The sequence below is a fragment of the Camelus ferus genome, chromosome 6, assembly GCF_009834535.1.
Source record: "Camelus ferus isolate YT-003-E chromosome 6, BCGSAC_Cfer_1.0, whole genome shotgun sequence".
In the NCBI taxonomy this organism is placed as follows: Eukaryota; Metazoa; Chordata; class Mammalia; order Artiodactyla; family Camelidae; genus Camelus; species Camelus ferus.
The window spans coordinates 89,969,781-89,986,206 of record NC_045701.1 but is presented as its reverse complement, the minus strand read 5'-3'; the positions used below and the strand labels follow the sequence as shown (position 1 = coordinate 89,986,206).

At 58.5% G+C, this 16,426-nt stretch overlaps 1 protein-coding gene across 14 annotated transcripts in view; it reads left to right on the top strand.

Annotated features, from left to right (window-relative positions):
• BEGAIN (brain enriched guanylate kinase associated) overlaps positions 1-16,426 on the top strand; it is a 46,478-nt gene that overhangs the window by 12,686 nt on the left and 17,366 nt on the right. For 2 of the 14 annotated variants that reach the window (XM_032482635.1, XM_032482644.1), the window contains exon 2: positions 4,455-4,483. In XM_032482635.1, the coding sequence (XP_032338526.1) occupies positions 4,455-4,483 (29 nt within the window). Of the gene's footprint in view, positions 1-2,832; positions 2,941-2,991; positions 3,212-3,235; positions 3,462-3,823; positions 3,916-4,133; positions 4,211-4,454; positions 4,484-11,328; positions 12,818-13,174; positions 13,344-16,426 lie in introns of those variants that run through there. The other 12 variants (XM_032482632.1, XM_032482631.1, XM_032482634.1 and 9 more) reach the window with 12 other exon arrangements.

Here is a 16,426-nt window from a genome sequence, read left to right as displayed (position 1 = left end):
AGCCCAGAGTAGATCTAAGGAGGGCCCAGGGGACGGAGCACAGGCCCCGAGGGAGCGCAGAGAGGGGCCCAGAACCCAGGGATGAGTCAGAGGCAGAGTGGGGACCTCAGCACCCAGCAGGCCTCTCCCTGACTGAACTGGCCTTCCTTCTCTCAGCAGTTTTGGGAACTGGAGGATCTGGAGGGGAAGGGGCAGCGATACCACCAGGTCAGATGGTCCAGTAGAGGATTCACACACCCGCTCGTGGGGGCCAGAGCAGGACTGACGCACACCAGCAGAGGGGGTCCCTGTGTGCCGTGCGGGTACCAAGTGGTGTCAGGTGCCCCCAGGATGGGGGTGGGCTTGAGGGAGGGGCGTGGGGTGGTGTGCAAATGGTGGGGGCTGTGAGAGCAGACCAGAGGCTGCTCCAGGTGGAGAGCAGATGCCACTGGCTGGGGATTCAGAGCAACTGCATTCATGCAGGCATTCGGCTCATTGGAGGCCTCTGTGCCAGGCCACAGGGATAGAGACACCGTGCCTGAAGCAGAGGGGCCCTGCTGTCAGGGCTGTCGTTTTTGATGAAGGGGCAGGGGCAGGGGCAGTGTGAGGGCAGGCAAATGACCAAAGAGAATGAGTCCAAAGAGATAGGATGTGATGAGAAATCATTTGGTGGGAAAGAGAGGCTCCTTAAATGAGTGCTCAGAGAAAGAAGCACCAGCCCTGTAAAAATCCAGGCAGAGGGAAGATATGCAAAGGCCCTGAGGCAGGAGTGAGCTGGGTGAGCTTGGGACCAGCAAAGTGCCCACTGTGGCCAATGTGTGCCTGGTGAAGGGCAGGTGATGGGGGTGTGGTCAGATGGTTACTCAGGGGCAAGTCAGTATTTACCAACCCCTCACTGAGGCTTTTCTGGTGGCACAGTTGCCTCCCTCATTGCCCCTTGAGTGCATCAGTCACTGTGCCCAGGTGCCACTGGGAGGATGGCAGCTTGAGAGACTGGCCCCAAACCTCCACACTTCTGGAAGCTCCGAGTCTCTCCAGGAATAGGGAAAGGAGGCAGGAGGGAGGTGTCAGGGCTGCGGTGGTCAGCAGGGATGCATGTACAGCCCAGTTTGTCCAACAAGTAGGACTTGTCTGATGTTGGGAAATACAGATGGTCACTGGACTGGATCACCCAGAGTGAACAAGGGAAGAGTTTGGTGCCGACAGTGACAAGGTCACAGGTATGCTGCAGGAATAGGCGTGGGGCTGTGAGTGTGGGGTAAACTGGAGCAACAGTGCCCAGGGCAGGGATGGACTGTCTGTCTAAGAGCACCCAAGTGCCCACCTGTGTTCCCACCTGTACCAGGAGAGCACTGGGACCGCCTTGCCTGAAGTCCCCTGGAGGGGCCAGAGGGGTCCTGGCGGTGTTTCCTGCCCCTTCACTTCACACCAGGGACGCTGGACTTCTCACAGGTCTCTCACAGCCTTGGTCCCCACCTGCCCCTGCCTGCTTCCTATAATGGAGGCACCTCCTCTGGCCTGAGACCCAGGCAGTGCCCCCATTCTCCACTGCCCAGCCCACCAGGCAGTCCCCTGCTAGCCTCAGGTGACTCTGAGCAAGCCCACTTCATGCTCTGGCCTGGGTACTCTCATCCAAAAGAGGGGCATCTCAGGAACATCCCCAGATCTTGCGGTTATGGATTGCAGAGTCAACACCTGAATGTGGGGCAGAGCAAGACCATTGCCAAAGGCACAGCCCCTCCCAACAGGGCCCACCACACACAGTTGTGACTGCTCTTTGCACGTGCAACCAGAGCTTCGCGCACAACTCCCACCCCCAGGTGAGGTGTTGGATAACCCCGGAACACAGCTGGGAGAGACACAGCCCCTGCTCCAAGGAGCACACACCTGGTGTGGAGGCCAAACCGAACAACTCCACTGGGTCTCTATGGAGGGCTGCCTGGAGGAGGCAGCCTTTAAGGGTGAAGGCAATGGTTACCACACAGGCACTGGGTCTGGGGAGAATTTGAGACATCACGATAGGATCAGAGCCAGGCTTCAGCCGAGTGAAGGGAGGGGTTGCTGAGGTACTGGGACTAGATCCCCTCCTGTTCCTTGTCAGCCTTCTGCCCCGCCCCATCCCTACCCCCTGCCATAAGGGCAACTCAGCAGCCTCTCCTAGAGTCCCTTCTTGGGGGAGAAATTCCCAGACAGAACTTTTAGAAGAGCTGAAACATTCAATATAAATAATTAATGCTAAATTTTTATAATTAAATTTTAATACATCCTTATTAATTTTAGACAAACTCCCTGACAGGTCATTCACTGTGAGTGACTGAGGCAACTGGAGACATATGAGGGGTGTCCCCAGCCTTTGGGCGGGAAGATCTTTGAGGAATGGGGTCCAGGCCCAGCTGGGCTCTCTCTGAGCTTTGCTCTCCTCATCTGTAAAATGGGAGTGACGGCCTCGCCGGTGTCGCTGCCCTGAGGAGCAGTTGGACAGCTATGAGCTCGCAGGGCTGCCGGGTGGTGGTGTCATTATTATCTCTGTCCTTCTGCTGAGGGTGGACTCCCAGGACAGGAGCCGAGGTTTCGTTTCTCAACCATTAGCCCCTGGAGGGCAGGGCTCACCTCATTTGCTGCCGCCTCCCCACCCCAAGAACTGAACCCAGAGCTAATAAATGAGCGAGGAACCGTGGGTGGATGATGGAACACTTGGACTTTTGGGGTTGGGGCTGACCCTCCGAACGCAGGGCTCCTCCCACCCTGCGTTGGCGGGGTGGAGGCCAGGCCTGCTGGGTGCTGGGGGTGCCCTGGTGAAGGGACAGGGTTCCTGCCCGGAACTCACAGCCAGAAGGAAAGAGGCAGGGAAAGACACGCCGCAGAGGTGTAGGATTCAAGCATGCACTGTCCGTGTTTATTGAGCGCCTGCTGTATGCTGGGATCTAATGTGCTGAGCCGGGTGATGGGAACCTGGGCAAGGTGGGCCTGGGTACTTAGGGGGCGTCGGGGAGGTGTTGGCCAATCGGCCAGCTCTTTGTCTTGTGGGAGGAGGGTATATAGAGGGGTCTGGGCTCGTGGTCTCCGACAACTTTTCGAGCGTCGGGGATTGTGTCTGGCTGCCAATCCAGACGCCTTGGGGATCCTGTCTTCTGAAATTCTTTCCCGCACCCCAGCCCCTCCGCAGTCCGCGATGCAGAAGGGCAGCAGAGCTCCTCGTCTTGCTCCCCCTGCCCCCAACCCCAGCGTGCAGGTGAGGAAACTGAGGCCAGGGGAGTGCCGGGAGGGTCTGCCGGAGCACCCGGGGAGTTGGTGTCCGAGCCTGACGGAGGCCCCCCGGCAGGGCCTTCCAGCTCGGCGCTGGCGGCCGGGCTGCGCCCTCGCCCGGCGGGGCGGTGGGGGAGGCGGCGTGGAGCCCGGACCGGAGCGGAGCGCGCTCCCGGCGGACGCGGCGGCGGCGCCCGGCGCGAGGGGCCGGGATGGGCAGTCATCAGTCTTCCCAGGTGTGTCGCATGGTCCCTAGGCTCACTCCCCTGTCCCCCTTTAATGCCGGGCATGGCACGGAAAGACGGGAAAAGCCCCCGGGAGCGGCCTCTCCCGAGCGATGGAGAGCCCTCCCTGCGCCCCCCGCTCCGCGCAGGAAGTGCGGTCCCGCCCGGGCCGCTCGCAGTCCGGGTCGTTCGCCGGCGCCAGCAGGGTTAACGACAGCGGGTGGTCCCCCCGCCCGGCCCGCAGAGGGGCTGCCCCGCTACGCGGGGCTGGGCGGGGAGGGTCTCAAAGCCGCGCGCAGTTGGGTCTGCGCAAGCCCGGCGGGGAGCCCCGCCGGCGAGCCGGTGGCGCAAGGGTTAATCCCTCGGGCCCGGGAGGGGCGAGACAGGCCCGGACCCCAGAAGCTGAGGGCAGCAGGGTCCCTGACTGAGGAGTCTGAGGTCCCGAGTGCTCTCCCCCTCGGATCGTGTGCGTTGTCAGGTTTTACACTCCCGTACGGCCCCCAATTGCCCGATTCGAACATTCTCCGACTCGGAGACTCTGCAATTCCGGGCTTGGCTTCCTCCCGGAGGGAGCGCGGGGCTGCAAGGGTTAACGGGCGGGGTGGGGCGGTGGGGGGAGCAGCGGGGGCCGAGGCCGCCGGAGAGTTAACGCGGCCGAGCCGGGTGCCCTCTCTTTCCGGCAGGCGAGACTGGGATCGCCCCGGGCAGCGCAGTCCGAGTCCTCAGGCTAGCCCCTTCCTCTTCCCGGGGGGCGTAACTCGGTGCGCGGCGGCCCGGGCAGGCTCACCTGTTACTCAGCCGAGGCCCCGCGCACCCACTGAGTCCCAGGCACCGCGGCCGGGCAGTGTGGGCTGGGGGCGCGCGGGGCAGACTTTGCAACAACCGAGCCGCGCAGGGGGTGCCCCGCCGCCGCGCCCGCCTGTGCCCGCTGTGCCCGGCTCAGCCCTGCGCGACCGCGGAGCGCACGCCTCCTGCCTGCTGACCCTCTCGTTTGGTTTCTCGCAGGCCTCTGCTGCAGACATGGAGAAACTCAGGTGAGTGGAGCGTCTTCCGTGCCGCGGCTCCCGGGGCCAGGGTCGGGAATGGGGGCGCTGGGGAAGAAGAGGGAAGAAAGCTGTGCCCGAGCGCATCTACAGCCCGCAGCCACCTAGCGGGGCTGGCCCGGGCCGGTATGCCTGTGTGTGGTGCGTGAGTGCGCTCGGAGAGACAGTGGGGAGCCCCGCGCGCGCGGGGGTCCTCGGCCGGGCCGGGGCCACTGCGGCTGAGTGTGGGCGAGCGCCACCAGGGCCAGGCCGGCCGGCGCGCGGGCCTCCGCGATCCCCAGTGCCCTGCCCTGGACTCTCGATTGTCCCCAGGGACCCTCGGGGTTTCTGGTCCTGCTGTTTCGCACCGGTCCCCCGCGCCGGCCGGTCCCCTCACCCTTCAGCTGACAGCTGCCTGGTTCTGAGCTTTTAAGTTTCCGCCCGGTGGTGGCGGGGGTGGGGGATGGAGTCCTCGAGGCTGGCCGTGGCAGTCGCGTCTTGGAGCCATTTTGGGGGAAATCCCGCGACGGCGTCTGGGGAGTGTCCCCTTCGGCCTCTCTCCAGGTACTAAACTTTGAGCCTTAGTGAACTCCCCGGGGCTCACTACACGCGGCAGGCCCGCCATCAGTGGATTTGAATATTCACGACTTCCCTTGGCCACCCTGACCCCCACTTTGGGAACACCCCTCCTGTGTTTTCCTTCCAGAGTCTGAGCCAAGGTGTTGAGTGGGCACAAGGCCCAGCGCTGGCAGCTAGGTTTCAGGACTATTGACCCCCTTCTAGTGGGTCTCTAGGCCTCCTCCCTCCACGTCTTGCCCCTCCCAAGGCCAGAATCAGCACAGGTGGGGAGAAAGCCAGGTGCACCCATTCCCCAAGGGGCCTGCACCCAGCAGAGCCCAGTTTCTTCCCGGGCAAGTACCTAGGTCGAGGGGAGAAGGGCCCTGGACCTTCCCAAGTGACCCTCAGTGCTGTGGGTGAGTCACTTGGGAATGCCCAGGTGGGAACTTGGGGACAGGTGGGCTCACACAGAGGCCCCAGACTGGACATGAGAGCAGGGCCATCTTCTGGCCACTGAGCTGGAGTGCAGCCCTCCCTTGTGGGTCCCACAGGGCCAGAACCCATTTGTCTTGGGCTGGGAGGAGGGGTCCAGTCTTTTAGGAGCTCAGACCCAAAACCAGATGTCCTTCAGCCAGGCCTACCGTGTCAAGGTCAAGGTCAATGTCCAGGTGATGATGAGGCCCAGGGAGAGGCAGCCCAGCCTCTGGCCACAGAGATGAGCTCAGGCCTGAGTCCAGGCCTCTGACCCTAGGCCAGGACCCTCCCTGATACCCCTATCGGCTATCATCTCACCAGTACCCCCACCAGAATGGGGAGGGGTCACTACTTAACTCAACTGGGACTTGAAAAACAAGGTAGCATTCATGTGGCACCCTGAGGCCAGCCTGGAGGGGGAGGTCCCCTCTATGGCTCTGTTTCCCTCTCTCTCCATGCCCAGCCAAGGCTCTTGAGCCCCTGTCCCTGTGCTCTAGGCAGTAGGGACAGAGACATGGCCCAGCCTGGTTAGGAGCATGGGTGGACAGGTGAGCCAGGTGGGCAAATCCCCTGCCCTAGCTGCTGAGGGCGCCAAGCATCTCTTTGCTGGGTGAGCTGAGGGCTTCCCTGAGCTGAATCCTGAAGGCTGGTGGCAGTGGCCAGGGCCCAGCCTTCTGGGCTGCACTGAGCCACACAGCCTCTCAGCAGAAGCAGAGTTCTGGAGCTGGTGGGAACGGGGCGTTCCCATGTGGCCAGGACCCTGAATAGCCTCCTAGAACTGGGGACTGTCCTGCCCTCCTCTCTCTCTCGCCCCATTAGTGTTTTCAGGGACGCCTCGAGGGCCTTTCTGGACCATTTCTTCCCAGCCAGTGCTGATGTTGCCCCTGCAGGGTTCTGCCCCAAATTTTGTGCCAGGGGTCCAGGACCAAGAGTCCCTGAAGGGTGAAGGAGAAGTTGCTGAGCATGGCCACCCACAGAGTAGGTCACAGGGTGTGGGGGCCCACGGACCCTGTCTCTGGCAAAGCCCTGACCCTCTCTGGGCCTTAGTTTCCCCATCTGTAAAATGGGTGTCCTAACCATCCCTACCTTGCAGGACTGTTGGGAGGATGACGTGAGCTACTGTGGGTGACAGGCTTCACCTGGGACCTGGCCCACAGCAGGGGTCCAGGGACATGTTCACTCTGGGGCATCCAAGCTGCATGACCATGGGTTTCCAGGCAGAAGAAGATTCATCTGTGGTCCAAGTGAAGGGGTCGTGGGGTGCCCAGAGGAATGGCCCTGTGCCCAGGTCCCACCTCCTGTCCCGCCCCTAGGTCCACAGTGCAAGCTGGGCCTAAGGATCTGAACTGATCTCCAATAGGGCAGGCCCTTTGCCCCATCCAATACTTGTCTCTCTCTCTCTCTCTCTCTCTCTCTCTCACACACACACACACACACACACAAACACACACACACACACACACACACATCCAGTACCCAGAACCACACTCAGCTCATGGGAGGGTCCAGTAAATATTTGTTGAATGAACAAAAGGACTGTGTCACTGTGACCCTCAGTGGCTCCCTTTGTGGGCAGATACACAGCTGGGGCTCGCCCTGCCCTAGCCCCTCTGCCTGAGTCCCTCTCCTCGCCACCCACCCCATACTGCAGCCCCACTTCTGAGTCCCAAACTAGCTGTCACCATCACGCCTCTCTGCCTTTGCCCATGCTGTTCCTTCTGCTCCAAATGCCCTTCCACTCACCTTCTTGTCCACATGACAAACTAGTTGTCCTCCCTGTCATCTTTTCTGTCTGGCTGCTGTGACCCTCTTGTCCCTCACCCCTAAGTGGCCTCATTCCCACTCTGTGTACCAGGTCCTGTACTGGTGCTGAGAGAGGCCAGCCCTCCAGAACAGAGTCACAAGCCCATTACCACACCCTCTCAGGGATCCCAGGTTGGACATTCTGGACTGGGGATTCAGGGAGGGCTTCCTGGAAGCAGGGACATTTGAGCTAAGGCTTGAAAGATAAATAGGAGTTTGCATGGAAGACAGACAGGACAAGCCTTCCAAGAGGTGCAAAGTCCTGGGGGGGTCTGAGGAAGCAAGGATGTGTTCAGAGTGAGGAGCTGGGGGGGGGGGGGCGGTGGAGGCAGGGGGTGTGTCCCCTGTCCTCCCCGCCCAGATGGAAGCCCCTGAGAGTGGAGTCTGGGTCTGACCCCCCTCGATATCTCCAGCCCCGATGCCTGCCAGGGACTGGCCTGCCATAAGGCTCCCCCAAGTCTGGCCACCTCTGCTCTGGCTTAATGTGTGCCCCCTGCCCCTCACTCACTCAGCTGCCCTGCTTCTGACTGCTTGAAAAACTCTTCCGGTGACACTCAAATATTTGCAGATATTAGCGAGTCCCTGGCGGCTCTCCGTGAGCGGAGCCGCTGCGCCCGCTAAGCCCCAAGTTAATCCCCTCCGCCGCCTTCCTCTGCATGGGGTCCTCCCGCCTTCGCTCCCGCCGCGGCCACTTTGTCGGCTGCGTGCCTTTCGGCGAGCCACTTCCTCTGTGTGAGCCTCAGTCCCCTCCTCCGTCGTATAGCAAAGTGGGTCAGTTGCCTTGTATGGCACCTGGGACACAGAAGATGCCCGTGAAACCCAGAGCTATTCCTGTTCCGAGTCCACCCCTCCCCCCACAATATGATTTTTCAAAGTTGTGAACTGTGATAGGCATGTAGAAAAAGTAATAAATATCTGTGCCATTCTAGAGGTTAAATTTAGGACGACCACCACCCAGGTCAAGAAGATGAATCCTGCCGGCTTCCCAGGCCCCCCCACCCCCAAGACCCTGCCTAACCAGCCCCCACCGGCTCCCCGGAGGGCTCCAGGATCCCGCTTTTCCCAGAAACGGTTGCTTGTTTTCTTCATGTTTGGCTGCCCGGGAGCTTCCCTAACTGACTCCGTTTCGTTTTGCCGGGTCCGCAGCTCCACGTACATGATATCTTTTAGCCTGTGATTTTCAGCTTGGCTTTTTCTTCAGCAAAACATCTTGTTTTCGAGAGGCATCCTTAGCGGGCCGAGCGTGGAGCTGCCCATTGCTGGCCGTCTTGGGGAGCGGCGTCTGTGAGCCAAGTCACTGCAGTCTGTTTATTCACTGATGGACGTCCGGGCGGCTTCCAGCCTGGACCACTGTGAGTGAAGCTGCCCTGACTGGTCCTGCCCAAGTTCTAGGGGACACGCGCAGCACTCCCGGGGGTCCCCCGGAGCAGGACTGCCGGGGCACGGGATGCTCACGCCTGACCAGCTGTAGGCAATGAGGCCACACCCTCCCTGTGGGACTTGGGACTTCCTGTGTCTCCGCAGCACCCCCCACCCACCCCCCCAAAGCTCTGTCAGGCCGCAGGCAGGGAGCTGCTCCTGGAGGTGGCATTAATTGCACTTCCCTGGATTACTGCCCATTTGGGCTTCCTCGTTTGTGACTTCTGTGTGTTTTTCCATCAAATTGTCGTATTGATTTGGAGCTCTTCAGAGAGCCCTCGTCAGTCACATGTGTGGCAAATGCACCTCCCGCTGGCTGCTTACTTCTTCCTCTTTCAATGGTCCTCTGATGAACAGAAGTTCTTGATTTTAATTCTGTTGAATTTCTCTTGAATGTTGTAGGCTTTTACTTTCTGATTAAAGCTTTTTGTGTCTTGTTTAAGGAACCCTTCTGATGTCATGAAGCTATTGAAAGTGATTTTTATGTGTGTGGTTTTGAGGTTGGGCTCCTTTCTGTTGTTCTTTGGGGTTTTTGGTTTGCTTTTGTTTTTGTTTTTTCAGGTTTTTTGTTTTTGGGGGGGTTTTTTTGTCTTTTTGTGGCTTTTTTATGTTTTTAATTTTTTTTTTTGTTTTTGTTTTTGGGGGGCTTTTAGTGTTTTATGTTTTAAATTTTTGTGTGTTTTTTTTGTTTTGTTTTGTTTTGGGGGTTAGATGGGCTTTCGTGAGTTTTGTTTGTTTTTGTGGTTTTGGTTTTTGTCTTGGTTTGGGGTTTTTGTTTTGTTTTGTTTTTCTTTGCACACAGACACCTAAATGTTCTGGTCCACCAATTGATTTATTCGTATCACCAATGTCTGTCTGATTTATTCATATCACCAATGTCTGTTTGATCCATTCATACACCAATGTCTGTCTGATCCATTCGTATCACCAATGTCTGTTGCAGTGCTGCTCACGCCAGACGCTGGTCTCCATGCTGGAGACACTGTGGGGAAGTACCAGGCCGACGTCCTGGAAGTAGAGACAGACGGTTGTCAGGTCATCTCATAGATGTCAGATCACACTGACCTCATCTCCAAAGAGTCCCTCGCCCACTCCTTTCTAGCCACCAGGACTCCCTGCTGTTCCTCAAGTACATCAGACAGGCTCCTGCCCCAGGGCCTTTGCATGTGCCTTTCCCTCTGCCTGGAATGTTCTTCCTTGGATACCCACATAACTCCCTGCCTCCCCTCCTTTCACATCTTTCTCAAATGTCATCCCTGGGCTAGGGGGTCCTGACCACTCACTCCTTTTACAATTATAGCCCCTCCCCAACCCTCCTCCTTCCCTGTCTTGATTTTCCATCTCCCTGGTCCCCACCTGACTCTCAATTTGTTTTATTATTTGTCTCATTTACTATCTGTCTTCCTTCGAGAAGAGCAGCTTGCTGCTGATCCCCAGCACTTAGGACTGTCACATAGTAGATGCTCAGTAAATGCTTTTGCATGAGACTGAACTGTGGTGAGCAGTGAGGAAGGAGGATGGGGAACAGCTACTCCCACATTTCATGATGCCCTAAAGGGGGGCTGTCCACTCTTCCCCTGCAAAAGAGGAGTGTCGGGGAACACTTGTGCCCGCCTCCCTACTCCCTTGGCCCTTGGGGAGAGGTGGGTATTTTAAGTTATTTTTTAAAAAGTTACCCACTGAGAGGCCCTCAGAGCTGTGAGAGCCTCCAGTGGATGGATTTGGCCTCAACAGGACTTGGGGGAGCCCTTCCTGAGAGGGAGATGCTTGGACTGAGATGAGGAGTCGGGTAAGGGTGTTCCTGGCAGGGGGTCTGACAGGGGCAAAGACCCTCGGGCAGGAGGGACACTTCCTCACATGGTGGCTGAGCTCTGCCCTTCTCAGGCTCCCAGCCCCTAGCCAGGAGGGATCACGGAGCTGGAGGGGCTTGGGGAAACGGAGGCCAGAGGCAGAAAGTGTCTTATCTGGTCTCTGGGGCCAGGACTGCCACAGCCTCCGAGAGCAGCTGGACACTGGCTCATGACAGGAGGCCTTTCTGTGTTTGGGCCAAAATTTGCAGCCCACTGGCCCGTGGATGCCCGGACATGCAGACCTCCTACTGCCTGCCAGTGTCCCTCCTCAGGGCCACACCAGGGTCCTTCCTGAAATCCAGAGCTGAGGGTGCACCTCTGAGTCCCCCAGACCCCAGCGACCCTTCAGAAGACCCAAAGCCCTTGTGTGGCCACCTGAGCCCTGGGCACAGCTGCTCCTTCCATGATGCCCCGCCTTCCCCTTGGGGCCTCCTTCTCTCACCTGGGAGTCTCTGCATCTTGCCCCTCGGGGGTCGTCACTGTGGACTGAATTTGTTTTTCGATCACAGACTTGATAAATATTTATCAAGCACCCACTATTTGCCAGAGGCTGCTGTAGGCACTGGGGTAGAGCAGTGATCAAAAATATCTTTTAGTTAGGAGAGACAGAAAACTTTTAAAAATAAATAAATATCACAGTGACCAGTACTATGGGGAGAAACACACACACACACACACACACACACACACACACACACACACACCAGGAGGGCAGGGGGGGCGGTGTCGGGTGGAGGTGGGGCTGTCATTCGCCGCAGCACAACGTGGGAAGGCCTCCTGAGACAGTGGTCCCTGGGGGAAGCCCTGAGCTGGCAAGGTGGACACCACACCGATGTTTGGAGAAGAGAACTCTAGGCAGAGGGAACAGCAGGTGCAAAGGTGCAGAGGAGGAAGCTGACCTGTAAGAAACCATGCGAGGCCAGAGTGGCTGAGCAGTGATTAGGAAGCCAGGAGAAGAGGGGTCCCCTGTCCTCAGGGTGAGTTGGGGTCACTCACCCTGCGAGCGGATTTGTGCCAGGGTCAGGTCCGTACTGCACTGGGATGAGGCAGTGGAGAAGGGCAAAGCTGGGAGGCCTGGGCAGCAGGGTCTGAGGGAGGGAGAGGTGATGGCAGCTCAGACCAGGCAGAGGCGACGGGGGTGGGCAGGGGAGGTCGGATTCTGATGCATTAGGAGAGCAGACAGGGTCTCCTGAGGGGTTGGACATACGGTGTGAGGGAAAGGGGGCATCCACAAGGAGGCCCACCAGAGTGGCAGAAAGGATGAACTTGCTGTCACCTGAGATGGGGGCAGCTGTGGGGAGGAGTGGGCTTGGGGTGCACAGGATGATCTCTCACCTGTGGCTCTGGGGTGCCCCCTTTTATTTGGCAAACCCCTGCGGCACACCTGCTCTGGCAGGTCCCCTGCGCCAAAGGACACCCCAGTCCCCCAGCCAGAGTGGGCATGCTGTAGGTGCTTGTCCAGGGTCAGGACATTGGCTGGCATTGTGGCCTGGGACCTGCCAAATCAAGACGAGGTGTCTTAGGGGTGGGGCCAGTTACCTGCTTGAATCTACCTAATGTCTCCATCAGGCTGTTGTGTTTCCTGTCCCTTTCCCTCCAGACTTCCTACTCTCCACTTCTTGCCTCCTCCACCCCATCCACTACCCCAACAGGCCCAGCCCCTCCCTGAGTGTGGTCCTCAAGGCTCTCTGCCTCACTTCTAAACCTGATCCTGGTGGAGGAAGTCTTACGGACTAATTCTCACTAAGCTGTGAATGACTGCCTGGCTTTGATTTCTCCCTTTGGGAGCCAGGGCATTCTAGAGGGACCCTCCAAATGGGCTGTTCTCTCTTAGCTTCTTCTCTCCCACCCTCCAGTCTCCTGTTCCCACAGTCCGTCTGAGTCCCCTACTCCTCTGCAAAGCCTCCCTGATGAAGTATGTGGTTAAAAAGGTAGACTTACCTGGATTTGAGTCTTAGTCTGCCAATTACTAGCTGGGTGGACTTGGGTAAGTTTCTGAGCCTCTCTGATCCTCAGTTTCTACATCTACAAAATGCAGATAATAATAAGAGCACCTAACTTAGCAGGTTGTTTTGAGAATGAACTCGTGAATGTGGAGCTTGGCAGCGTGGCCAGTGCTGTGTGGGATGGTTCTGGCTGTTAGCTGCCTGCCCCTCTCTCAGATGCTCTCATTTTTGTTCAGGCCCTGTTTCTCCAACCGTGGAGCAGGTGGCATTATTTGCATTGGGAAGGAGAGGACCTGGTAAGGTGGGGCATTGGGGTGTGACTGGCAGTCCTAGATTGAGTTCGGACTGAGAGAGCACTTCAGAGTCAGAGGCGGGGTCCAGTTCTGCTGCACCCCAGACTGTCTGCACTTTTCCCAGGGAGGGTGCATCACCAGTCCCTGTGGTGGCTGGGGATTTTAGAGGAAGGATGTGCCGTGTGCCTGTTTCTCAGCACTCTGCCTCACCCCCATTAACCACAGGCAGAAAACCAGCCCTGACTTTGAGATCTGGACCTCTGCTCCACACTGGGCACGGCACCCGGCCCCATCCTTCACTTTCTCACACCACCTTCGCGACAGCCTGAGAGTTGCCGCATCACCCCTGTCCCTTGACAGGCCCACTGAGGCTCCAGAGGTGTTGCCATTGGCGTCAGGAGCAAGGCCCAGGTGTCTGTCCCGAGCGATGGAGCTACCTGAGCTGGGGATACCTGGAGGTGGGGAAGATGGAGATGGAGCAGATTTGGGAATACCCAAGATGTTTGTTGGGTGAATGCAGCAGGACCAGGTATCGTGGGCTCCTCAGCCCTCGTGGCTGACAGCGTGGGGGTGCTCTGCCGGGGCGGGTGTTGAGCCTCTGTGTCCTGTGTCCTGGCCGGGGGGCAAGGGCTGGGTGACTAGTGGTGACATTCAGAGGGGCTGCCCTGGGGAGGGTTCTATCCTGGCTCCTATGCTCACCAGCTGGGTGCCCTCGGGAAAGGCCCTTGCCCCCCGGGCCACAATTCCTTCATCTGCACAATGGGCATCATCCCCCCTCCCTGCCAGGCCTTGGATGAGGCTTCAGTGAGGAACCTGTCAAGGGCACGCAGTAGGTCTTACTGGGTGATTGAAAGAGGTGGGCTCAGGGGAAGCTTCCAGAAGGAGGTGATAGTCACAGTGTCCCTTCGGGCTTTGGTTACAGCTGGCGAGGCTGAGGCCCAGAAAGGCAGCTTCCTTCCTCGGCCTCAGTGCCTTACTGCAGTTACTGTCTGATGCTGAAATCCACCGTGATGTCTCCAGTCCTTTTCTCCCAGACTCGGTCTGGCCCTCAAGACTGTCCCCTGTGGGCGTGGAGAGGTGCGGAGGAGGTGGGGAAGTGAGGGCAGAGAGACCAGGGACCGAGGGCATCCCGGAGGGGCCCTGGGGCATGTAGGGAGCACTGGGTTGGGGCAGGCTGCCCTCTGCCCCACAGTCCAGGGTCATCAGTGAGCCTCCCGCAGCCCTGATTATCTTTATGATCCCCAGAATTCCGAAAAACAGGCCCGCCCACCAATCCAATTAATGTGCACCCGTGTCTGTTTGCAGTGCTGAACCAGCTGGTAGGGGGGGTCAAATTAGTGAAGCCAGAGTGGGTTCCATGGTGGGCAGTAATGAACCTGATCATCAAAGTGTTGAACAGCAGCCCCTTCTCACCAGGGATCCGGCGCAGGGATGGCAGGCACTGGAAGGTTAATTTGGGGGCCCTGTGGGGAGCTCTCACTGATTGTAGGGCCGATCCCATGGTCATTCCATCCCCCAACCCTCCCCACAGATGCCCCCGAACACTGACTCAGGGCAGGGGAGGGGTCCAGGGCCAAAGTGTGCACTGTCCCAACCTCCAGCACCTGCAGGCCCCTAGTCTAGAACGGGAGGCAAGAGAATAGACAACCAGCCGTGCAGGGCTGGGCGCTGGGAAAGAGGGGGCAGGCAGGCGTGCTCAAGGGGCCCCCAAACAGTGGGGGCCCTGAAGGCTCCCTGGGACCGACTGTCTGGCTCACCTTGCCCCTCTGAGGAAACCTCCTCCTTAGGGCTCCCCGTCCTGGCTCATCCACCAGGGGGACAGCCCCAAGAAGCCAGAGCCCCCTGCCAGTCCTCCTGGCTGTGGAGCGGCCCTGAGTGGGAGGACCGGATACTCGGCACCACTCAGGGCCAGGCACTCAGGGCTTTCTGCCAGCTGAGCCAAGCCTGGGCTCCAGCCACACTCATCTCCAGGGGACAGCCTGGCCCTGGCCAGGATGTTCCCACCTCCCGGCCTTTGCTTAAGCTGTGTCCCCTGCACAGACGGCTGGCCATGGTCCTGCTCTTCTTCACGACGGGCACGGATGGCCTCTCCTGCAGGTACGGGGGACCCTCCTCATGGAGTCACCTCTGCCTTTGTACTCGGGTTGCCGGATGAAGTACGGGATGCCCAGGGAGATTTGAATACATTTAAATAAATTTAAATAAAATTCACTGGGCATTCTATACTTCACTGGGCTGCCCGATTTTGATAAACAACTGGGTGCTGATTCTAAATCTACACCTGTTCCTAAGTCTAAATCTGTTCCTGCCATGTTTGGGACATGCTTACACTAAACATTGTTGATCTGAAATTCAGATGTCACCCTCTCACGATCACTTCAGGGGGTTCAGGCCTTACAGAAGTCAGCGAGCAGTTTCTTTTGGCAGAGCCAGAGGTACAAAAACAAACCCCTCAAGCCTCCCAACTGAGGGGCAAGGAGGAGCCCGAAGCTCTGGACGCCGCAGAGGGGAGCTGGGTGGGTCGTCAGGAGGTCTGCAGCCTGTTGGCCTGGGGTGGCCCGTTCTCCCTCTGAGCCTCCGTGTGCTCACCTGTAAAATGCATTCACTATGTGGTTTTCATTCATCCAGCAAATGTTTTTTTGGGCCCTCCTGCATGCCAGGCTCCACTGCAGGGTCCGAGGACATAGCAGGAAACAAGGTGGACAAAAATCCCTGTCCTGTGGAGCTGCTGCTTGGGGTGGGGGTTGGCGGGCGAGGCCGAGGACACACAGGGGAAAGGGAGAGAGAGGTACCTGTGGCGCTCAGGGAAGGCCCGCCTAGAAAGTTGTACTGGAATGTTAAGTGAGGGAGAAGAGCAGCCAGGAAGCATCTGGGAGAGGGATCCAGGCAGCAGAAAAGCAGGTGCAAAGGCCCTGAGGCAAGACCGTGCTGAATGTGGCTGGAAGGTGAGGCCCAGGGAGGCCACCTGCTATCAGGTAATGAGTGTAGACATCTTGGGTTTGACCTTAGTGATTGATGTAGGGGCTATGGGGGAGCTTTTGAGCAGCGAGAGGATGGACAGCCTTCAATAGGATCCTGCTGGCTGCGAGCATGTGAGGGCAGGAGCCTGAAGCCAGTTAGAAGGCTGTGCATCAATTCCATGAGAGAAGTCGGGCTCCGGGTGGCGGGCGGCGCTGGAAGAACTGAAGGGTATATTCTGGAGGCAGAGCAGGGGATGGAAGGATGGGAGAGAAGAAAGGGAGTCACGGATGCCTCCAGGCTTGGGGAGGGGCACTGGCCTGGCTGGAAAGGGTGGGACAGGAAGGCTGCGGGTTTGGGGAGGGCCAGTGGAGTGGAGTACAGGTGCGTCCACAGGTCTGTGCTGCCTGGGAGACAGCCAAGCAGAGATGGAGGCAGCAGGGTGTACGTATGCCTGGAGTCGGGGAGACGTAAACTTGCAGCTCCTCAACAGAGTGATGGTATTTGTGGCTGGCTGTCCCCAGGGAAGGAGAGAGGCTGGAGGCCGGATCCCGAGGCCCCACTGGCATTAGGAGGTCAGGGAGAGGACCACCCGCAGAGGAGGCTGAGAAGGGCAGCCAGATGAGGGTGGTGTTTGCAGGAGGAAGGAGGGGT